This window comes from Hyperolius riggenbachi, chromosome 1 (genome assembly GCF_040937935.1).
Source record: "Hyperolius riggenbachi isolate aHypRig1 chromosome 1, aHypRig1.pri, whole genome shotgun sequence".
Taxonomy (NCBI): domain Eukaryota; kingdom Metazoa; phylum Chordata; class Amphibia; order Anura; family Hyperoliidae; genus Hyperolius; species Hyperolius riggenbachi.
In genome coordinates this window covers 190,356,204-190,376,975 of record NC_090646.1, presented here as the reverse complement: position 1 = coordinate 190,376,975, position 20,772 = coordinate 190,356,204, and the positions used below count along the sequence as shown (strand labels likewise).

Sequence of the window (20,772 nt, the reverse complement as noted above, 5' to 3'; positions counted from 1 at the left end):
CAGAGAGTGTGCAGAAAGGAACTAAATACGAAAGAGCAATAAACAAGGACAGTAGTTCCCTAAATCACCGCACCACTCCAAACCATGTATCAGTAATAATGATCTTTATTCACAAATAGATAAAAACACCTAAAAACATATATTGAACGCCGTGTACAATTGATATAGATGTAAATAAATACATAAATAATCTCTGATAAGTCACTCCACAAAACAGTACTGGATGAGCAGTGGGAAACCATAAATAATTCCGCTTCCCCTGCCTTACAAAAGGTAACAATGGTAACATGTCAGACCATGATATAAACTTGGGTAGTTTCTCAACCAACAATGATTAGTGCAAAAAACGCTAAAGTGCAGTAAGTAAGGTAGGTGGGACCATACAATAGTATAGACAATGTGTGTAAAAAGGATTGAATATAAAGTGCAATGTGCAAGCCGGGCTGGCGTGTAAACCGCCAGAGAAAAAGCAGAGTGAAAAGTATATAGTGCAAGGCAAAGGAGAAAACTAACCAAGATGTAGCTGTAGCTTACCCTGTAGTGATTAGTGGAGTATGGGGGACATGGCGTCCGAACAACGCCGTCGCGATTCGCCGCTATCCGAATACAGCGGCTTCCACTGGGCTTGAGGATCAAATGGCGTCCTCTGCAAATTAAATAAGAGAGCCTGAATGGGCGGGTAGAGGGGCGTGCCTGTCAGCTCGTAGTGTGCGCACACTACGAGCTGACAGGCACGCCCCTCTACCCGCCCATTCAGGTTCTCTTAGTGGAGTATGGGGGACATGGCGTCCGAACAACGCCGTCGCGATTCGCCGCTATCCGAATACAGCGGCTTCCACTGGGCTTGAGGATCAAATGGCGTCCTCTGCAAATTAAATAAGAGAGCCTGAATGGGCGGGTAGAGGGGCGTGCCTGTCAGCTCGTAGTGTGCGCACACTACGAGCTGACAGGCACGCCCCTCTACCCGCCCATTCAGGTTCTCTTATTTAATTTGCCGAGGACGCCATTTGATCCTCAAGCCCAGTGGAAGCCGCTGTATTCGGATAGCGGCGAATCGCGACGGCGTTGTTCGGACGCCATGTCCCCCATACTCCACTAATCACTACAGGGTAAGCTACAGCTACATCTTGGTTAGTTTTCTCCTTTGCCTTGCACTATATACTTTTCACTCTGCTTTTTCTCTGGCGGTTTACACGCCAGCCCGGCTTGCACATTGCACTTTATATTCAATCCTTTTTACACACATTGTCTATACTATTGTATGGTCCCACCTACCTTACTTACTGCACTTTAGCGTTTTTTGCACTAATCATTGTTGGTTGAGAAACTACCCAAGTTTATATCATGGTCTGACATGTTACCATTGTTACCTTTGTAAGGCAGGGGAAGCGGAATTATTTATGGTTTCCCACTGCTCATCCAGTACTGTTTTGTGGAGTGACTTATCAGAGATTATTTATGTATTTATTTACATCTATATCAATTGTACACGGCGTTCAATATATGTTTTTAGGTGTTTTTATCTATTTGTGAATAAAGATCATTATTACTGATACATGGTTTGGAGTGGTGCGGTGATTTAGGGAACTACTGTCCTTGTTTATTGCTCTGCACAATTTTGTATCATCTGCAAAAATAGCAACATTGCTCACTACTGCATTTACTAGGTCATTAATAAATAAATTGAAGAGCACTGGACCCAGAAGAGACCCCTGTGGGACCCCACTGCTAACAGTCTCCCATTTTGAGTATGATCCATTGACCACAACTCTTTGTTTTCTGTCCATTAGCCAGTTCCCTATCCATGAACACAGACTCTTCCCCAGTCCTTGCATCCTCAACTTTTGCACCAGACTTTTGTGGGGAACAGTGTCGAAGGCCTTTGCAAAGTCCAAGTATATCACATCTACAGCATTCCCAATATCCATATTAGCATTCACTACCTCATAAAAGCTGAGCATGTTAGTCAAACAGGACCTGTCTTTAGTAAACCCATGTTGATGCTGAGAAATAAGATTATTTTCTACTATGAAGTCATGTATAGTATCTCTTAGTAACCCCTCAAATAGTTTGCATACAACTGATGTTAAACTTAAGGTCCGTACACACGCCGGACTTTAGGCAACGACGAGTCCGTCGTTGCCTCCCGCTGGGTGGGCGTGCCAGCGACAGTCCGGCGTGTGTACGCTCTGTCGTCAGACTGATACGGCTGTTTCTGAGCGATCCGCCCGGCGGATCGCTCAGAAACAGCCGTATCAGTCTGACGACAGAGCGTACACACGCCGTACTGTCGCTGGCACGCCCACCCAGCGGGAGGCAACGACGGACCCGTCGTTGCCTAAAGTCCGGCGTGTGTACGGACCTTTACAGGTCTATAATTTCCTGGATCAGATTTTTTGCCCTTTCCTAAATAATGGGAAAACGTGGGCTGTACGCCAATCCACTGGGACTCTGCCAGTTGCAAGAGAGTCACAAAAGATAAGATAAAGGGGTTTATCTATAACTGAACTTAATTCCCTTAGGACCCGAGGATGCATGCCATCCGGGCCAGGTGCCTTGTCTATTTTTAATTTATTTAGTCTTGCCTTCACTTCTTCCTGCGTTAAGTATTTAATATTATAGTTAGAAGATTGAGACTCTTCCGCCTCTGTAGTTTGCAACAGTGCTGTTTCTTTTGTGAAGACAGAAGCAAAGAAAGCATTTAATAACTCTGCCTTACCTTGGTCATCCACCATTGAGTTCCCATCCTCATCCTTTAGGAGTCCTATACAGTCAACCTTTCTTTTTTTAGAGTTAATGTACTTGTAAAACTTTTTTGGGTTAGATTTGATATCCTTAGCGATTTGTTTTTCAGCTTCAATCTTTGCCTGCCTAATTTCTTTTTTACAATTTTTATTGCACTCCTTATAATTGCTTAGTGCAGCCTCGGTCCCCTCCTGTTTTAAGACCTTATAGGCATTCTTTTTCCTCTTCATTTTATCTTTAACCTTTCTATTCATCCATAGAGGCCTTTTTTTTATTCCTAGACATTTTGTTTCCATATGGGATATACATACTACAGTATTGATTGAGTATAAGTTTAAAAGCTTGCCATTTCCCTTCAGTGTCTTCCCCTTGTAGTACATTATCCCAGTTCACCAAACTTAGTGCCTGCCTAATTTGAGTGAACTTTGCTTTTCTAAAATTCATAGTTTTAGTGGTCCCGCTGCCCCGTGGCCTATCAGTCACCAGATCAAAGGTTATCATGTTGTGATCACTATTTCCCAAATGTTCTTGAACCTGCACATTTGATACATTATCTAGTCTATTAGAAATGATCAGATCCAGTAACGCATTCCCCCTAGTTGGTTCAGTTACCATTTGAGTCAAGTAATTGTCCTGTAGTGCTGCCAGAAATCTGCTGCTTTTAGCAGAATGGGTAGCCTCAATACTCCAGTCAATGTCTGGAAAGTTGAAGTCGCCCATAATTATGACCTCATTTTTACCTGCAGCTTTTTCAATCTGCTGTAGTAATCGCAGTTCTGCAGCTTCATTAATAAGAGGTGGCCTGTAGCATACCCCAATAAGCAATTGGCAACTTTTATTTCCACCATGAATATTTACCCAAAGGACTCCACATCTTCGCAATCTTCCTCCATCTCATCGTTGAGGACAGCTGTAAGAGAATTCTTAACAGAGACAAACCCCTCCACCTTTTTTCCCTGTTCTATCCCTCCTAAACACATTGTATCCTTTTAAATTAGCTATCCAGTCATGGCTTTCATCCATCCATGTCTCGGTTATTCCCACAATGTCATAGCCTTTGTCATTCAGAATGAACTCTAGTTCGTCTATTTTATTTGCAAGGCTCCGAGCATTGGTTACCATGCACTTTATATTTTTACCACCACATTTACCAATTTTGTTTACATGAAATGGGCTACTTGAATTTTTACCAACCTCCTTCATCTTTACACTGTCCCCACCCCCCTCTCCACCCTCCATAATGATAGGTTCCCACTGTCTTTTTACCTCATCTTGTCTACGTATTGAGACTTTATCCTCCCGCCTCCCCCCAGATCCTAGTTTAAAATCTCCTCCAACCGTTTAGCCATCTTCTCCCCCAATGCAGCTGCACCCTCCCCATTAAGGTGCAGCCCATCCCTGCTGTAGAACCTGTAGCCGACTGCAAAGTCTGCCCAGTTCTCCAGGAACCCAAACCCTTCCTTCCTACACCAATTTCTCAGCCACTTATTTAACTCCCTAAGCTCCCTCTGTCTCTCAGATGTAGCACGTGGCACTGGCAGTATTTCAGAAAACACCACCCTGGAGGTCCTTGCTTTAAGTTTATCTCCAAGTACCTGAAAATCATTTTTGAGGACCTTCCATCTCCCACTAACTTTGTCATTGGTGCCAATGTGTACCATGACAGCCGGGTCTTCCCCAGCCCCACCCAGTAATCTGTCAATTCTTTCCGCTACATGCCGAACCCGAGCACCCGGGAGGCAAAAGACTGTACGGCATTCGCGGTTTCTTCGACAGATTACCCTATCTGTGCGCCTAATAATTGAATCCCCTACCACCAGTACCTGTCTAGCCTTAGCTGCACTCCTATTCCCTTTCTCGTTACAGCAGTCTGCCCCTTGGTTGCTAAGGAGCACATCCTGCTGCAGCATTGCTACTCCTGAATCATCCTCCCCAATATTACGCAAACAAGCATACTTATTAGTGAGGGACAACTCGGGACTAGCCTCCCTGCCACTTTTTCCCCTACCCCTTCTAACTGTGACCCAACTAGCGGCTGCCTCTGCTTCTTGGTCCGGCTGTACTCCACCCTCCTCATCTTCAACGGTTCCATCCAGTGTCTGGATCATGAGATCCAAGCTCTTCTCCATGTTGTGTATACTTCTCAGTGTTGCGAGATGCTTATTTAGCTTTGCGACTTCCGCCTCTAACTGAGCAACACGCACACACCCAGGGCAACAGTAAACACACTTAATCCGCTGATAAAGGCATGCATACATGTTGCAGGATGTACACTGTACAGCATAGTCCAACATGATGACTTTTGTGTGGGGAAAAATTATTTAAAGTAAACTGTGGCGGTAAAAGATGAAACGGGAGATTGAGTGTAGCTGGGGAGGAGGAAATAACTTATCACAGCCATAAAACTGTTTCTTGTAATGGGATACACGATGCTTTTTTTTTGGTCGATTTCCAGTCCAATCAATTTTCAATTTGTTTTTCCGCTCGATTTCCCACTCGATTCGCTTATTTTTTCTTATCAAATCCATTCATTTGCATGAGAAATCAAGTGGTAAAATGATCGAAAGTAATATCGGACATGACGGAAATTATCAATCGAACGCAAAAATGCAACGTGTGTAGCCAGCATAAGATAACAGCTTCTGAGTGGAAGAGATAAAAAAAAGTGAATACCGGTAGTTCACAGATTGCAGCTCTCCAACACGAAAAGACTGGGGCCCATATGCAATTCACTTTTTCTCCTGCGTTTTCTACTAGGTGATATTTTCACAACTTGTCAAAAAATCTATTGTAAGCCACCAACGAGGAAACAAATACTCTAAAATAAATTTGATAGTACTTTTTCACCAACTTTGGGGTACTTTTTCAATTATAAAATGTTGCAAATTTAGTTTAAAGAGAAGATGAAGATTATCTCCTAGGAGTTAACTCAGGAGAAAAGGTTAATTGCACATGGTCCTGGGTCCCGTACACAATTCACTTTTTCCTCTAAGTTTTGTCCTTGGAGATACATTTTCATTTTCTATTTGGAATAACTTTTCAGCACTTTGCAATTAAAAAAATACCAAAAGTAGGTGGAAAAGTAGTCAATATTATTCTGTATTATTCTGCTTGCTGGTGGTTTAAAAGTCAATTTATGACAAGGTGTAAAAATATCACCTAGGAGAAACCTCAGGAGAAAATGTGAATTGGATGTGGGTCTGTGCTATTCAGCTAAGACAATAAGACGAATACCTACTTTTTTATTTATTAAACAGAATAGAAAAAACTGTGAGACTCAAAAAAAAAAAGAAAAAGAAAAAAAAAAAAGTAATCTTAGGAGTAGGAGGATAGATACAATAGTTTATTGCATCAGTTTATTTTAGTTTTGGTTGTGCTTTAAGCACACATAATGCTAACACCTTAAAGCATAGCATCAACTTTCATTTAAGGTTGCTTAAATTAGATAATTTTGGAGAAGATCTCTGGTTCCCACATGTTTTCTATAACTGACTGGTTGCTCTGGGTGACTCATGTCTTACTAATCCCAATAGAATAAGTGTTAGTTTACAAACACAGTTTATAGCACTAAAAGGAGACGGTCCTCACATGATTGCTACATCTGTGACTGTAAGTCATCGGTACCCCAGGCTGTGACATTAAATCGTACAGCTGTAACTGCCTTCAAGTGACAGTATAGAGAAATAGGTCTAATATGGATGTGCAGAAGCAGCAGCAAAGCCTAAACTGCAGCAATAGAGGTGGCAGAGGCTTGTTACATCTCTATCTGGTAATGCTCCTGGATATGCCCCAGTAAAGGAGGTTAATGCCATTAACAATTTCCTCTTAGCAGACTGTTTATTCTATTCTCTTTATGTACACACGCATGTCACGGAGACATATGAACGCGCTGTCATTAAAAGTAGCAATTGGGCTTTGAGTGTCTCTCTCCATTATGTGCATTTCTTGGAAGACACAAACCAAATAAATAATTGGAGAGGTACGGCCCAGAAATGACAATTGTTATTCATGCGTCTCTTTGTAGCAGGCTGAGATTGAAAGATGTACACTTCAAGTGAAAGCATATCTCTGGGGCGAGATCCTTCAGTTCAAACGTGGTAAACAACTGTTGTTTCTCTGATGCTCACTTTAGTACTGCTGGAGGCAAACTTTCTAAATATTAATAAAAACCTACTGCTAGCAGTATGTACAGATGAAGAGGAGGCATCAGCAAGGAAAGCCTTTGGTGACATTTCTGGACACATCTGAGAAATGCTGGAATCAAAGGATTTATATGCTAGGTGTGAGATGGAGGTAACACATCCACACTGGCTTTCTTCCTAGTGAGAACTCACTGTATGAAAAGTAACCGGGTTAATTTCTATGCCGATCAGCTTCATTCTTTATCAGGTGGAAATCTTTTATTGACATATACTGGTGACAACATTAAATCTATAGGCAGAGGGCTTTTGTAAAAGAACTACTGCAATAGACTGCACTTTGTGCACGTGGAACAATGTTTTCTGGGAAAATGTTGATAATCTAAATGGTAAACATTTTTTTTAATAAAAACTGGATTAGGGAGAGGTTTAGGGCAGATAACCAATGCGGTATACATTTCAGAGCAAATTTATAAAGAAGTCACCTGCCCACAGATAGCCACTTTAAAAAAAAAAAAAAAAAAGACATTGGCCCTTTAAGCCTGCCACACAGACGCAATCTAATTTTCTTATGGGGATGATCAGTGCTTTTGATCACCTGCATGAACTACCCTACAGCAGTAATCTGCATTCACATGAATACAGCCTAGGCTTAAAGAGGAACTCCAGTGAAAATAATTTAATAAAAAAAGTGCTTCATTTTTACAATAATTATGTATAAATGATTTAGTCAGTGTTTGCTCATTGTAAAATCTTTCCTCTCCCAGATTCACATTGACATGTATTACATGGTGACATTGTTACTGTGGGCAAGTTATGTAGCTGTTTCTAGCTGCTCTGGCTGTTACAGACAGCTTTAAACAGCCATTTCCTGTCTGTGAACATTGTTACATTGTGGCAGTTTGCCCAGAGTACCGCGGTATTCAGAGCCTCTTGTGGGAGGGGTTTCAGCACAAAATTAGTCACACAGCGCCCCCTGATGGTCTGTTTGTGAAAATCATTCTATTTCTCATGTAAAAGGGGGTATCAGCTACTGATTGGGATAAAGTTCAATTCTTGGTTGGAGTTTCTCTTTAAAAGTCGATAACATTTGTTCACCAGAAAAAAAGCCTCACCACTGATTTCTAATGTGTGCATAGATTGCAACTTCTTAAAGTGGCAACCTACACAAACCATTGAAAACAGGGTGGGATAAAGGTCCAGTTCTCCACTCTACTACACTGAAGCCAAAGATGCTCTTCAACTTGGTGACTGTTATTTGACCAAACACCACTGTATGGTGATCAACACACAACTGACTGTCTCCAGATCACAAAGTGACAATGCTGAAGACTGGTGATCCCTTAACAAAAGGGTGATCATTTAGGCGTTTCCCACTTTTACGAATAAGTTAATCTGCTGATCTCCATCTTTATAACTAGGCCTCATGAAGTTCCCTCTTAACAAATGTTTTCTATTCCTGAGTAACCTATTTTTATATATGTAAAGATTATCAGATGTAAAATAAACATGAGGCCCTTTGCCGCCTCTTGATGAGCAGACTTTCAGAGCCGCAGTCAGTGCACTCTTGGCTCAGCATCTCCACAGAGAGGCACCCGATACTGACCTGAAGAAGTGGTTTTTACAACTGAAACTTGTTGTCCTACACTGTGCGTTCTGAATAAAATATTGTCCATTGTCCAGCAGTGGCTAGATAGTGTAATGGTTAAGGGCTCATCCTCTGACACAGGAGACCAGAGTTTGAATCGCAGAGGTGCATGGCTCTTCTACTGACCACATATGCTATTGCTCCGTTGTTATTGCCTGATGAAGCGGGATCAAACCTGTGAAACGCGTTGCATATTTGGAGTTCATAAATAAAATGTATTGACTGTCTTTACTACAGTCGTCGTGTGTCTACTTGGAGGAGGCAAGTCCACCGCTACCTCCTCTATTTACCAAGAATTTGTTTTTTATGCTCATTTAGCTTCCTCTTATCCTTTTGGCGCCTCTGTTCTCCTGCATAGAGTTTGAATCACAACTCTTCCTGTTCAGTAATCCAGCACCAATTCAGTGAGGAGACCTTGGGCAAGACTGAGCATCTCCTAGTGGCTGCATCTCTGAGTCCACCAGATGAGAAGCGGGGTATTAATGTTCAGTGTTTGGTTTTTATTTGAGTGATTCTTTAAGGCAAGATTAACTCTTGCCTTTTAATAAAAACTTTTTTAATACTACCTGTGTGCCTCTATCCAATATTATGTTTATATATGTAGACACCAAGGTTATCAGACATAAAATAAGCCACCTGGCTAGGAGGCCCTTCAGTCACTGCTTCCTGTTGAGCAGAATTCCAGAGCTGCAGTCTGTGCACTTCCACTTACAATCTGTATTACATAATAATGTGTATCCAAGCAGAACTACCAGCAGCTTATGCCTTCATGTGCAGGTAAGCCAGGTAGAATGACAAAAACATTTTAAAATTGGATTTTATGTTTCAGAAGCCAACTGGTAAATTCAGTTGATTGAACATGTTTAATTGAAGGATCTCAATACTTTCTGAATGCACTTCCTATAGTCAATGTTTATAGAATAGGTGAATAAATTAAATAATTATTCACAAAATGTTTAAACGTGTCACCTGGCCAATAGTACAGAAAGTGAATTGTAGATTATATTCCCCCTTGGACTTTTTCCCCCAGGGTTAGGAGGACATATGTTTTCTTAACAGCCTGTAGGAATAGAGGTCGTGAAGAGGGCCCTACCCTGTGTCAGGATTTTGTCCAGGAACAGATACCTACATATACCAAGCTCCAAAGCAATGAGCATTCTAAGGATATTGCATCAGAAAGAATTAAGAGACGACAATGTGAGGAGCATAATAGTATTTGCAGTAGGTCCTGAACAATAACCTGTATAGTTCTTAATGTTATGGTTGCTGGCTACCCACAAAAAACACTACCAATTATCGGGTTTGGAATTCCCTGTGCCAAAAACAAACACAGACTACAGAGAAGTACATTTTTTCAGCAACTATATATGGAATAAGGACTTTTCATTGTGTGCTGGGCTAGAGTTTGGGTCCTCTTTAATACATATGAGGGCAACAAACGAAAAGGCGGAATCACAAGAAACCCAATTATAATAAATATAGGTTTATTTAAAGAGAATCTGTACTCTAATATTCTTACACTAAAAAGCATACCATTCTATTCCTTATTTTCTCCTGTGCCCCTCTGTGCTGTTTCTGCCACTCTCTGCTGCAATCCTGGCTTGTAATTAACAGTTTTAGGCAATGTTTACAAACAAACTAACCAGCTTCTAATAGGCTCAGCTAAGCATAGTGTGTGAGTATGCAGGGGGCCTGCAGAGGGTGTGTATCGCTTCTACCAATCACAAGCAGCCCTGCACATTCCACACAATCAAAGCCTTAGCCCGACAAACAGGACAGAGGAAAGATACATTGATTTATTACAGAGACAGTGTAATTAGGAAGAGCTGCAGTAAGCCCCAGCACATTAGAACAGGCATAGGAACTCATAGGATAGAAGAACTAAGGCTGAAAAATTGTTACAGAGTCTCTTTAAGCTAAATAAAGTGTTATGGCTGATAACTTACAGGATCAATGGTTAGCACTCTTGCTGGATATTGTATTTTCTCCCCACGTTTGTGTGGATTTCCTCCATGCACTCTGGTTTCCTCCCACATCCAAAACACAGTTTTCCACCACACATTCAATTTTGATTGGCTAATTTTGCCACTTCCATGTAGTAGGAAAGCTTGCCTATAAAATCTGTTCATAATATTTAAAATCTGTTGCACTCATACTACATGAGTGGGAAAATTAGCCAATCAAAACTAAATGTGTGTATGCTCCCTTAGACTATGCTAGAAATATTGGCTAATGACCATGGTTTGATTGCCAGGTCATCTGAGGGCTTTCATGGACTCTGGAGCGTTGCAAAAAAGGTCAGCCTTTTATAAATAATAATGATAATCTCAAGTGTTTGAAGCATATATACTGTAAAGGTCATGTCAAATGTGTCACAATCACAGGTGCAACATAACCCTGTAGCCCAACATGGGGCACTGGGGCTGGCATGTACAGTGGGATGCGAAAGTTTGGGCAACCTTGATAATCGTCATGATTTTCCTGTATAAATCGTTGGTTGTTACAATAAAAAATGTCAGTTAAATATATCATATAGCTTTTAAATAAAATTAGGCAGGTGCATAAATTTGGGCGTTGTTGTCATTTTATTGATTCCAAAACCTTTAGAACGAATTATTGCAACTTAAATTGGCTTGGTAAGCTCAGTGACCCCTGACCTACATACACAGGTGAATCCAATTATGAGATAGAGTATTTAAGAGGGTCAATTTTAAGTTTCCTTCCTCTTAATTTTCTCTGAAGAGTAGCAACATGGGGGTCTCAAAACAACTATCAAATGACCTGAAGACAAAGATTGTTCACCATCATGGTTTAGGGAAAGGATACAGAAAGCAGTTTCAGAGATTTCAGCTGTCTGTTTCCACAGTTAAGAACATATTGAGGAAATGGAAGACCACAGGCTCAGTTCAAGTTAAGGCTCAAAGTGACGAATGGTGAGAACAGTCAGAGTCAACCCACAGACCAGCACCAGATGGAGTGACTGTGCGTCGTTCAACCATTCGGCACACTTTACACAAGGAGATGATGTATGCGAGAGAGATACAGAGGAAGCCTTTTCTCTGCCCACAGCCCCTTGAGGTATGCTAAAGCACATTTTGCCAAGCCAGATTCAATTTGGAATAAGGTACTGTGGTGACTGATGAAACTAAAATCGAGTTATTTGGGCATAACAAGGGGCGTTATGCATGGAGGAAAAACACCACAGCATTCCAAGAAAAACACCTGCTATAAAATATGGGGGTGGTTCCATCATGCTGTCGGGCTGTGTGGCCAGTGCAGGAACTGGGAATCTTGTCAAAGTTGAGAGACGCATGGATTCCACTCAGTATCAGCAGATTCTGGAGACCAATATCCAGGAATCAGTGACAAAGCTGAAGCTGCGCTGGGGCTGGATCTTTCAACAAGACAACGACCCTAAATACTGCTCAAAATTCACTAAAGCATTCATGCAGAGGAACAAGTACAACGTTCTGGAATGGCCATCTCAGTCCCCAGACCTGAATATAATTTAAAATCTGTGGTGTGAGTTAAAGAGAGCTGTTCATGTTTGGAGGCCATCAAACCTGAATGAACTAGAGATGTTTTGTAAAATGGAATGGTCTAAAATAGCTTCAACCAGAATCCAGACTCTCATTGGAACCTACAGGAAGCGTTTAGAGGCTGTAATTTATGCAAAAGGAGGATCTACTAAATAGGAATTTAATTTCTTTTTTGTGGTGCTCAAATTTATGCACATGCCTAATTTTGTTTAAACAATTATTGCGCACTTTCTGTAAATTCAATAAACTTCATTTCACTTCTCAAATATCACTGTGTGTCTCCTATAGGGTATATTTAACTGACATTTTTTATCGTGACAACCAATAATTTACACAGGAAAATCATGACAATTAACAAAGTTGCCCAAACGTTCGCATCCCACTGTAGCCCTCACACTATGGCATGGACTACCTATCTGCTATAGGCCTGGTGACTCAGGCCATTCATTTACCTTGCCAAACATGGACAGTTTTATACAGTATAAACTCATTATAGTAAACTCCAAGGGACCAGAAAAAGTGGATTACTATATCAGAAATTGTCCTAGAAATGGCCCAGCATGCACTGGTACATTCTCTGCTGCAAAGGAGCAACTTTGTCCTCCCATCGGAAGTACAGTACAAGCACTTGCACATTTGTTGGACTAAAAGGTTAAGTATACCTAAGGACTGCATAGCCAGGCTGGACAAATCGCTAGTACAGTATCCAGGGCTCCTTAAAAATTGCAGCTATCAATGAATAGAGGCAACCACTCTCTTCCTGTCTCTGAGTGTCTCTGATACTTCCGTGGGCGAGACTTGCAGCACGTGTCCTGCAAAACTTTATGCTCACACTTGAGCCAATTATGAAGCCTCTCTTCATAATACAGCCAATCATGATAAGATGAGAGTGGCTCCGATATCTCCGCAGGCGGGAATTAGCACTCTCCTTTCCGCTCTCCTTAGTTTTGCAGCGAGTAGGCCAGCTCTGATCTGCTGGAAAGTAGCCTGTATTGTGCTGCGCTCCACACACTACCAGGAGCGGAACCGCTAATGAGGGAAGAGATACCCGGGAGTGCAACCAATCCGGTGGGAGGACTGTGACAATACTTTTATCGGTAATTGCAAACTGGAAGTGGCATCTATGCATCCTCTTTTGTTTATGTTCACATTATTCCCCATTTTCCCCAGGCTGAATATTTGTCCAGTACTGTATATCCAGTGCCATTCTTCTTGTCTTACAAATGTTTACTATATCCAGAGTCAGCATCACGTAAGGGCCAAAAAACATGTTTACTATAACAGAATTTGCACAAAAGGATCCGCAAACCATCAGTGGTAGAAGAAATGCTGGTTGTTCTTTATTCAGATAATACACATGGCAAAGGTATAAAATCACAAGGTTCAACTGACGCGTGTCGGGCTTACAGTCTGCCCTTAGTCATAGTCAACTATGACTAAGGGCAGACTGTAAGCCCGACACGCGTCAGTTGAACCTTGTGATTTTATACCTTTGCCATGTGGATTATCTGAATAAAGAACAACCAGCATTTCTTCTACCACTGATGGTTTGCGGATCCTTTTGTGCAAATTCCTATATTGGCTTGGCTTCCCAGATCCTGCACCAATTGGTTGATTTGGTAGGGGGTTATGAGCGTTTTGATCCTCTCATCATATTACTATAACAGAAGTTTTATTATATCAGAATTTACTATACCAGGAGTTGCTCCCATAGACTTATAATGGAGATTGGCCGGGACCTGGAGAGGTTGTTTACTATACCCGAATGTTCACTATACCAGAGTTTATTATAGCAAGATTATACTGTACATGTAAATGGAGAATACTTGTATTCAATCTAAAATGCTGTGCATTATTTACAAGTTTACAGACTCGCATATTTGTATTTAGCGGTGTTAAAACTGTGTTTTAGCAATAAATGTTTAAATATATTGCAGACATGTTATTCACATTGCACAGCTTCAGGCATTTTTAAATAGCAAAATGTATCAGTACTGAATGCTTGAAGGCCGTTCTCAACAAAGGGTCCAGTGGACAGAGTTCTGTACACTAAACCGAATGAATTCCTTGGTCTATGTTGTCATGTGTTCTGGTCTCAAAAAACATACTGCAATGAGGTCTACGAGTCTACTTACTGTAGTGCTCCTATAACCGGCTACAAAGAAACAAGCATGGACATGACTACAAGACAAAACAAATCTATTTTTATTACCGAATATAGTAAATAAAACAAATGTTTTTGTAAAAAAGCAATGCATTTCCTCAGAGCTTATTAGAATAAAGTTAATTTGTATTTCAGGTTTACTACGATGTTATTTCATAAATGCCATATGAAAAAGTTGCTGAATAACCCTGCTGCATATTACAGAATACACTTGACAAGTCATATTTAGGGCAAAAATGATACTTTCATAAAAAATGAAAAAAAAAAAAAAAGTTTACTGCACAAGTGTCTCAGCTTTCCAAGCAAAATACTGTGAAATCTGTCCATTAGAAGGGAGGGGGGAAAGGACGCTATTTAACAATTTAACATACGAGTCTGTCTGACAAGACACACGGTTTCCAGGATTTATAATACATGCAAAACATCAGCTAACATGAGCCTTGCAGGATGGGGGATCTGCAGAGGAACACCAGTGATAGGAGAGTTTCCTCCAAGCATTCTCCATCATTGTGAATGAACTCCAAATGGTTTCCTGCCGGGTATTCCAGCTGGATTACAAGAAGCTATAGCTCAATGTCATTTTCAGTGTGGAGCCTCATAATTAAAGGTCAAATAGTCACTTCATCCGCAATCAATCAATAGACGAGAAGTACTAATACCAAGTACTAATCAATCAATGGCAAAGGTACTAATAAAAGAAATGAATCAAGCTTGTGTGTTTTTAGATGGACTTCTGGCTGCCTAATATGAACACAGAAGAGGAGAGAGTAAAACTAAGAAACTAAGAACACTGACTGGTACCTGACCACAGCTGGCACATGCACACACACAGATCATCAGCTACAATTTAAAAAATGTTTTGACAGGAAGTGAAAGAAAAATATTAATATAAATATGTAGGCATACATTAGAGAGGAGCAAAAAGTAGCAATTCCCACTTATGAACAATTTTTATAGGAAAAACAATTACAATTTGTGAAAAAACAGAAGTCCACAATGACCCTCCCCTCCTATGAGCCGTTCACATTGACGGTTTTTGCACTTTGCTGACCACTTTGCTGACACATGTAATCCTATACGATTACTCACATTGCAGCGCGATTGTGATGTTTGCCGATTGCAAACGCGCTGCATGCAGCATTTTCTAGGCAAATGTGATGTGATTCTCATTCACTAGCTGATTGCGTTTTGTGATCTCTATTGTGAATGAGGCCTTAAAGGAAGCATCAGACAAGATATGCTTCCCCCGATCTACTTACCTGGGGCTTCCTCCAGCCTCTTGCCGCCGATATGTCAAGCGCCGCTCCCAGCCGCCAGCCTGGGATCCCCGCCGGTGCAGAGGCAGACCTCGAGGTCGTCCTCTACTACACCTGCGCCGCTGTCAATCAAGTCCACAATGTCCGGAGTGTACTACGCAGGCTCAAAACTCCGGCATCCGCACAGTACACTACGGACAACGTGGACTTGATTGACAGCAGCGCTCGCACAAGCGCAGAGGAGGATGACCTCGAGGTCGGGCTCTGCATTGGCGGGGACCCCTGATCGGCATCTAGGAGCAGAGATGCGGCGCTGGACGTATCAGCAGGAAGAGGCTGGAGGAAGCCCCAGGTAAATTGATCGGGGGAAGCATATTTTGGCTGATGCTTCCTTTAAGCTGGGCTGGGAGCCAGAACTGTCCATTCCGTCTCTCAGTTGCAACACAAAAAGAAATGTAGTGAAAACAACAATACTTTTTTTTTTTACACTATCGATTTCAAAAATATTTAGTGTTTGCCCATTGTAAAATCTTTCCCCACTCTGAAATATATCACAAGTGGCAACATTTTTAGACCTGTTAGGTGCAGCTCTGCAGAACAGCCAAAATAAATCAGCAGGACTGTTAAACAGGTATTGCTTGAAACGAAATATAGCAGCCTCCATATACACTTAAAGAGAAACTCCGACCAAGAATTGAACTTTAACCCAATCAGTAGCTAATACCCCCTTTTACATGAGAAATCTATTCCTTTTCACAAACAGACCATTAGGGGGCGCTGTATGACTGATATTGTGGTGAAACCCCTCCCACAAGAAACTCTTGATTACGTACTCCTGGCAGTTTCCTGTCTGAACCTTGCTGCGTTGTGGGAAATAGCTGTTTACAGCTGTTTCCAACTGCCAAAAAAGCATGCAGCAGCTACATCACCTGCCAACAGTAAAAATGTCACCATGTAATAAATATCAGAATGTAAATCAGGGATTTAAAAGATTTTACAATGGGCAAACACTGACTAAATCATTTATACATAATTATTGTAACAATGAAGCACTTTTTTATTACGTTATTTTCACTGGAGTTCCTCTTTAAGGTTCCATTTAATAGATGATCTGGACTGTTTAACCCTTCCCTCTGGCTAGTAGATGTGGCAACACCTCTTCCCACAGTCCAAAGCAGAGTGCAGAGCAGCAGTACTTTGCCTTCAGATAACTAGGAGTAGTAAGAAGAGAGCAGCTTACTTAACCCTTCAGCAGCCAAATAAAGTAAAGTAAAACTTTACTTGGCTGCTGGGCCGAATTTTCCCTGCAGCTGGGGAAGTGTGCCTTCCCCAGCCTGGCAAGGGTATGCAAAGTGGGCGTCCGTTACCTGTCCGGGTGGCTAGATTGGCTGCTTCTTCCTCCACTGAGGCGGCAATGTAATCCGACATGTGTTCTCGGTCTCGATCACATAATATGACATGTGATTGGGATCCAGGAGACCATGTCAGCGTTACAGCGCCACCTGGTGGTGGTAGAGGGGTGATGGAAGAGTCTCTTCCCATTTCCCCTATTCAATCACATCATGTCATGAGATCGGATGTGATCAGGACCCAGAAGACCTGTCGGAAGTTCAGAGCCGCCAGTGGAGGAAGAGAAGATGCCGCCCGGACCAGGTAAATATAAATGCTCCATGCCACACACTTGTTTGGCTGCACTGGGCAGCCAAACAAAGTATGCCGATAGAGGCTTACAATGCACCAGCAGCTTTCAAAAAAAATTCTTTGAAGTTGCTAATGGGTTAAAGCTCCAAACTTTGCAAATGTAGGCATTCTAAATCTAAACTTTACCATGAAGGTCCACTTTAACAATGCCTTAAAGTGAACCTCCAGACTAAAAATCTACTCAGCAGCACTGAAAAGGCTTGGTGTTTAACAGTTTCACAGCATCAGAACTTTTTTTTTTTTCCTTACCCAAGCCTCATTTTTAGCTGCACAGAAGCTAAGCTCAGCCCCATCAAAAATCTGCCCGGGATTGTCACCCCGATGCTGTGCAAAGCATGATGGGACTTCTGATGTTTTGAAGCCTAGCGCGCGCAGCTGGGAGGGGTGATCAGGACTCAGGACAGTTGGAACTGTGTCTCATGCTCCCTTGTCACCTCCTTTCAACCAAAAAGATGGCTGCCCCCATGAAATCACAAACATTTGCTTGTTCTTTTAAAACGGGGTGGGTAAGAGATTATATTACCTATCTATTTTAATTAACATAACTAATGTAACGTAATGTCAGCATGTTTGTTTAGGATGAAGTTCTTCTTTTAAAAACTTCCCTACCACAGGTAATTACCCTTAAAAACCACAGCAATTGTCTCATATCACACTCCTCCCATTTATTTGCCAATAACTTTATCGCTACTTATCACACCAAAATGAACTATACATAGTTGTTTTCGCCACAAATTAGGCTTTGTTTGGTTGGTACCTTTTGCTAATATTTTACTTTATATAACTTTTAAAGAAAATAAGAAACAACATTGAAAAAAAAATATTTTCTCAGTTTAAGCCATGATAGTTAAAAAAATAAATAAAAAAAAAGTGCTATAGCTAAAACTCACACCTTGCATTTGCCTATTTGTTTTGTGTTTCTTTATCAATAATTACAATCCCTTATAAGAAAAAAATAACAAAGTTAACCATTTTTTTTTTCAAATGCCATCACCGTTTTTTGTGCTTTATTTCAGTACCTATGAGGAAGGGTGGGTAGAAGGGGTTAAGTCATGGGCGATTTAGGTTTTACGTATTTTAATGTATGTAAATGTATTTTTACTTTTTGACCACTAGAAGTCCCCACACCTAATCCTGCATACTCTGAACAGTACACAGAAAGTTTTGTGTACTGTATGTGTTTTATTTTCATTTTGTGAATGACCACAGGCCTCTCGCTGATGTCGATGAACATTCGTTACTTTAATCAGCTTGGGGAAAACATGTTCCCATAACCGATCACAGACCAACGACATATATACCTCTTGATCCACAAGTGAAGTTTTCAGGGGTGTATATATACAAACCAGAGACCTGGAACGGGTTAAAATACCCAAAGTAAAGTCACAAACCATATTAATGTATTAATAACAAGTAGACAATAATGATGTATAATATGCACTTACCTAAAGTGAGTGATTTGTGGGTTGAACAAAATACTATTGCAACTGTGTCAGCTGGAGTAAAACCACTATGTTTACTGAAAGTAAAAACAACATTATTACAGCTTTTGCCACTCATGTACATTCATTCTAAAGCAAAAAAAATTGTAGAGGAACATATCACTGAATTATACAGCACATAAATTATTACATAACACTGTATTATACACATTCTGTCAATGAAAACACTTTCTGTATCATTTAGGAAACACAAATAACAGATGTGTTACAGATCAAAAAAGCAAATTCATTTTTCTTAATCTTTTAGCAGCCCCGCCCTTGTAATCTCGTGTGAGATAATGCAGGGCATCTGCTGGTGGCTGAACTCACACTGCCTAATGCAGCCATGCAAAGTGGGTGCAGGGAGCTATCATATTTACCTCAACAGATCGGCTTCTCTGCTGCACTCCCAACATCCTCTTCTGAGTCCCGATCACATGATATGACGTGATTGGAGCGCAGAGAAAAGTGTCAGCATTGCTGCGCAACTCTGTGGTGGAGGAGGGTGGTGGAAGAGCATCTTCCATCACCGGGCAGCGCTGCAACTCCGACACCATTCTCTGGTTTCCAAGATCATGTGATCGAGACTCAGAAGAGGATGTCGGGAGTGCAGCAGACGGAGGAAGAGAGGAGGCAAAGGGGAAGCTGATCCAGCATCTGGACAGGCAAATATGACAGCTCTCTGCCGCTCTCTGCATAGCTTTCCAGGCTGGGGAAGGCACACTTCCCCAGCGGCAGAAAAAAAAATGTGGCCCTGCAGCATAAATATAGTTTTACTATAGGTTCTGCTAAAGGGTTAAAATCCCACCTCAAAGTAAATAAGTAATGCCCTACCTCCCCTGCACACATGCTTCTATACACATGTATACAATAAAACTTATTACCTTTGATAAACCCTAAAGTGGCATTTACATGACTACTCTGCATTCTTCCTCCTGGTCCCAGATGGAGCTCCCCATTCATTTCTATGGGGACACCACAGCACTGCATGGAGGCATATTGGCCAGAAGGATGCCAAGAGATCATGTGGCCTCTGCCATGAGGACTTAAAACAAGGCAATACAAGATGCTGGTGTATTTGACCATTCAGAGCAGGCATGGGCAAACTTGGCCCTCCAGCTGTTAAGGAACTACAACTCACACAATGCATTGCAGGAGTCTTACAGCCACAGTCATGACTCATAAAGGCAAATGCATTGTGGGACTTGTAGTTCATTAACAGCTGGAGGGCCAAGTTTGCCCATGCCTGATTCAGAGTGACAGAACATATGAATGACGGTAGCTCTCCCAAAAAATATCTGTTGTAGTACACAAACCCTGAACCCCTCCCCCCTCCCCACAATAAAAAGCTGGCAACTGCTTTTACATAGAGAGAATAAAGATATCTGATACAACGGTTATAAGGCAAGGAAGAACAAAGATGGTAAATACAAATTCAATATAAAATGCATTTGTAGTAAGTGGAGTCAGTATGCAGTACATAAAAGTACAGAGATAAGATGTAATATGTACAGAACCTGCATGTGTGTTGCATGAAAGCCTCACACATAATAAAGTAACCTAAATGAGAAACATTTACAGTTCGGCTATAGGATGAACAGATTTGGCTATGATCACATGTCTACGGCTCCAGAGACACTTCCTCAATGACTAAATTAGAATGATTAAAGCAGACATGAATTCTGCATACACTTTTTCCATGTTTTCAGGAAACATTGTCTGTTATCAATATTGAATAATTTCTGTCTCCAGTATGGCTAGAATGCAGATTTTCCTCACAGTCTGATTGTTGTGTCATTTGAACACAGGGAAGGCCAAACAGGAGCAGAGCACATTCTCTGAATGCCTGCACATACATCTGAGCATGTGTTACATGTGTTACATTAAAGGACAACTATAACGATAAAATGTAAAATACATGCAAACACATACCCATGAGGAGATGGACCAGCCAGATCTGTTTTTTTTATTATTGCCTACTGTATGTGACAGCAACATAGACAGAAAGTAATTTATAGTGCAATTCACTCTGAGACAAATGTCTAATATGTACTATAGATTCTACATCTATTGCAAAATAAGGACTTCTATTGCACAAT

At 41.2% G+C, this 20,772-nt stretch overlaps 1 protein-coding gene across 1 annotated transcript in view; it reads right to left on the bottom strand.

Moving 5' to 3' along the window:
* SLC10A7 (solute carrier family 10 member 7) overlaps positions 1–20,772 on the bottom strand; it is a 230,139-nt gene that overhangs the window by 18,134 nt on the left and 191,233 nt on the right. Inside the window, exon 10 of the mRNA XM_068269731.1 lies at positions 18,638–18,711. Coding sequence (XP_068125832.1) covers positions 18,638–18,711 — 74 coding nt within the window. The remainder of the gene's footprint in view (positions 1–18,637; positions 18,712–20,772) is intronic.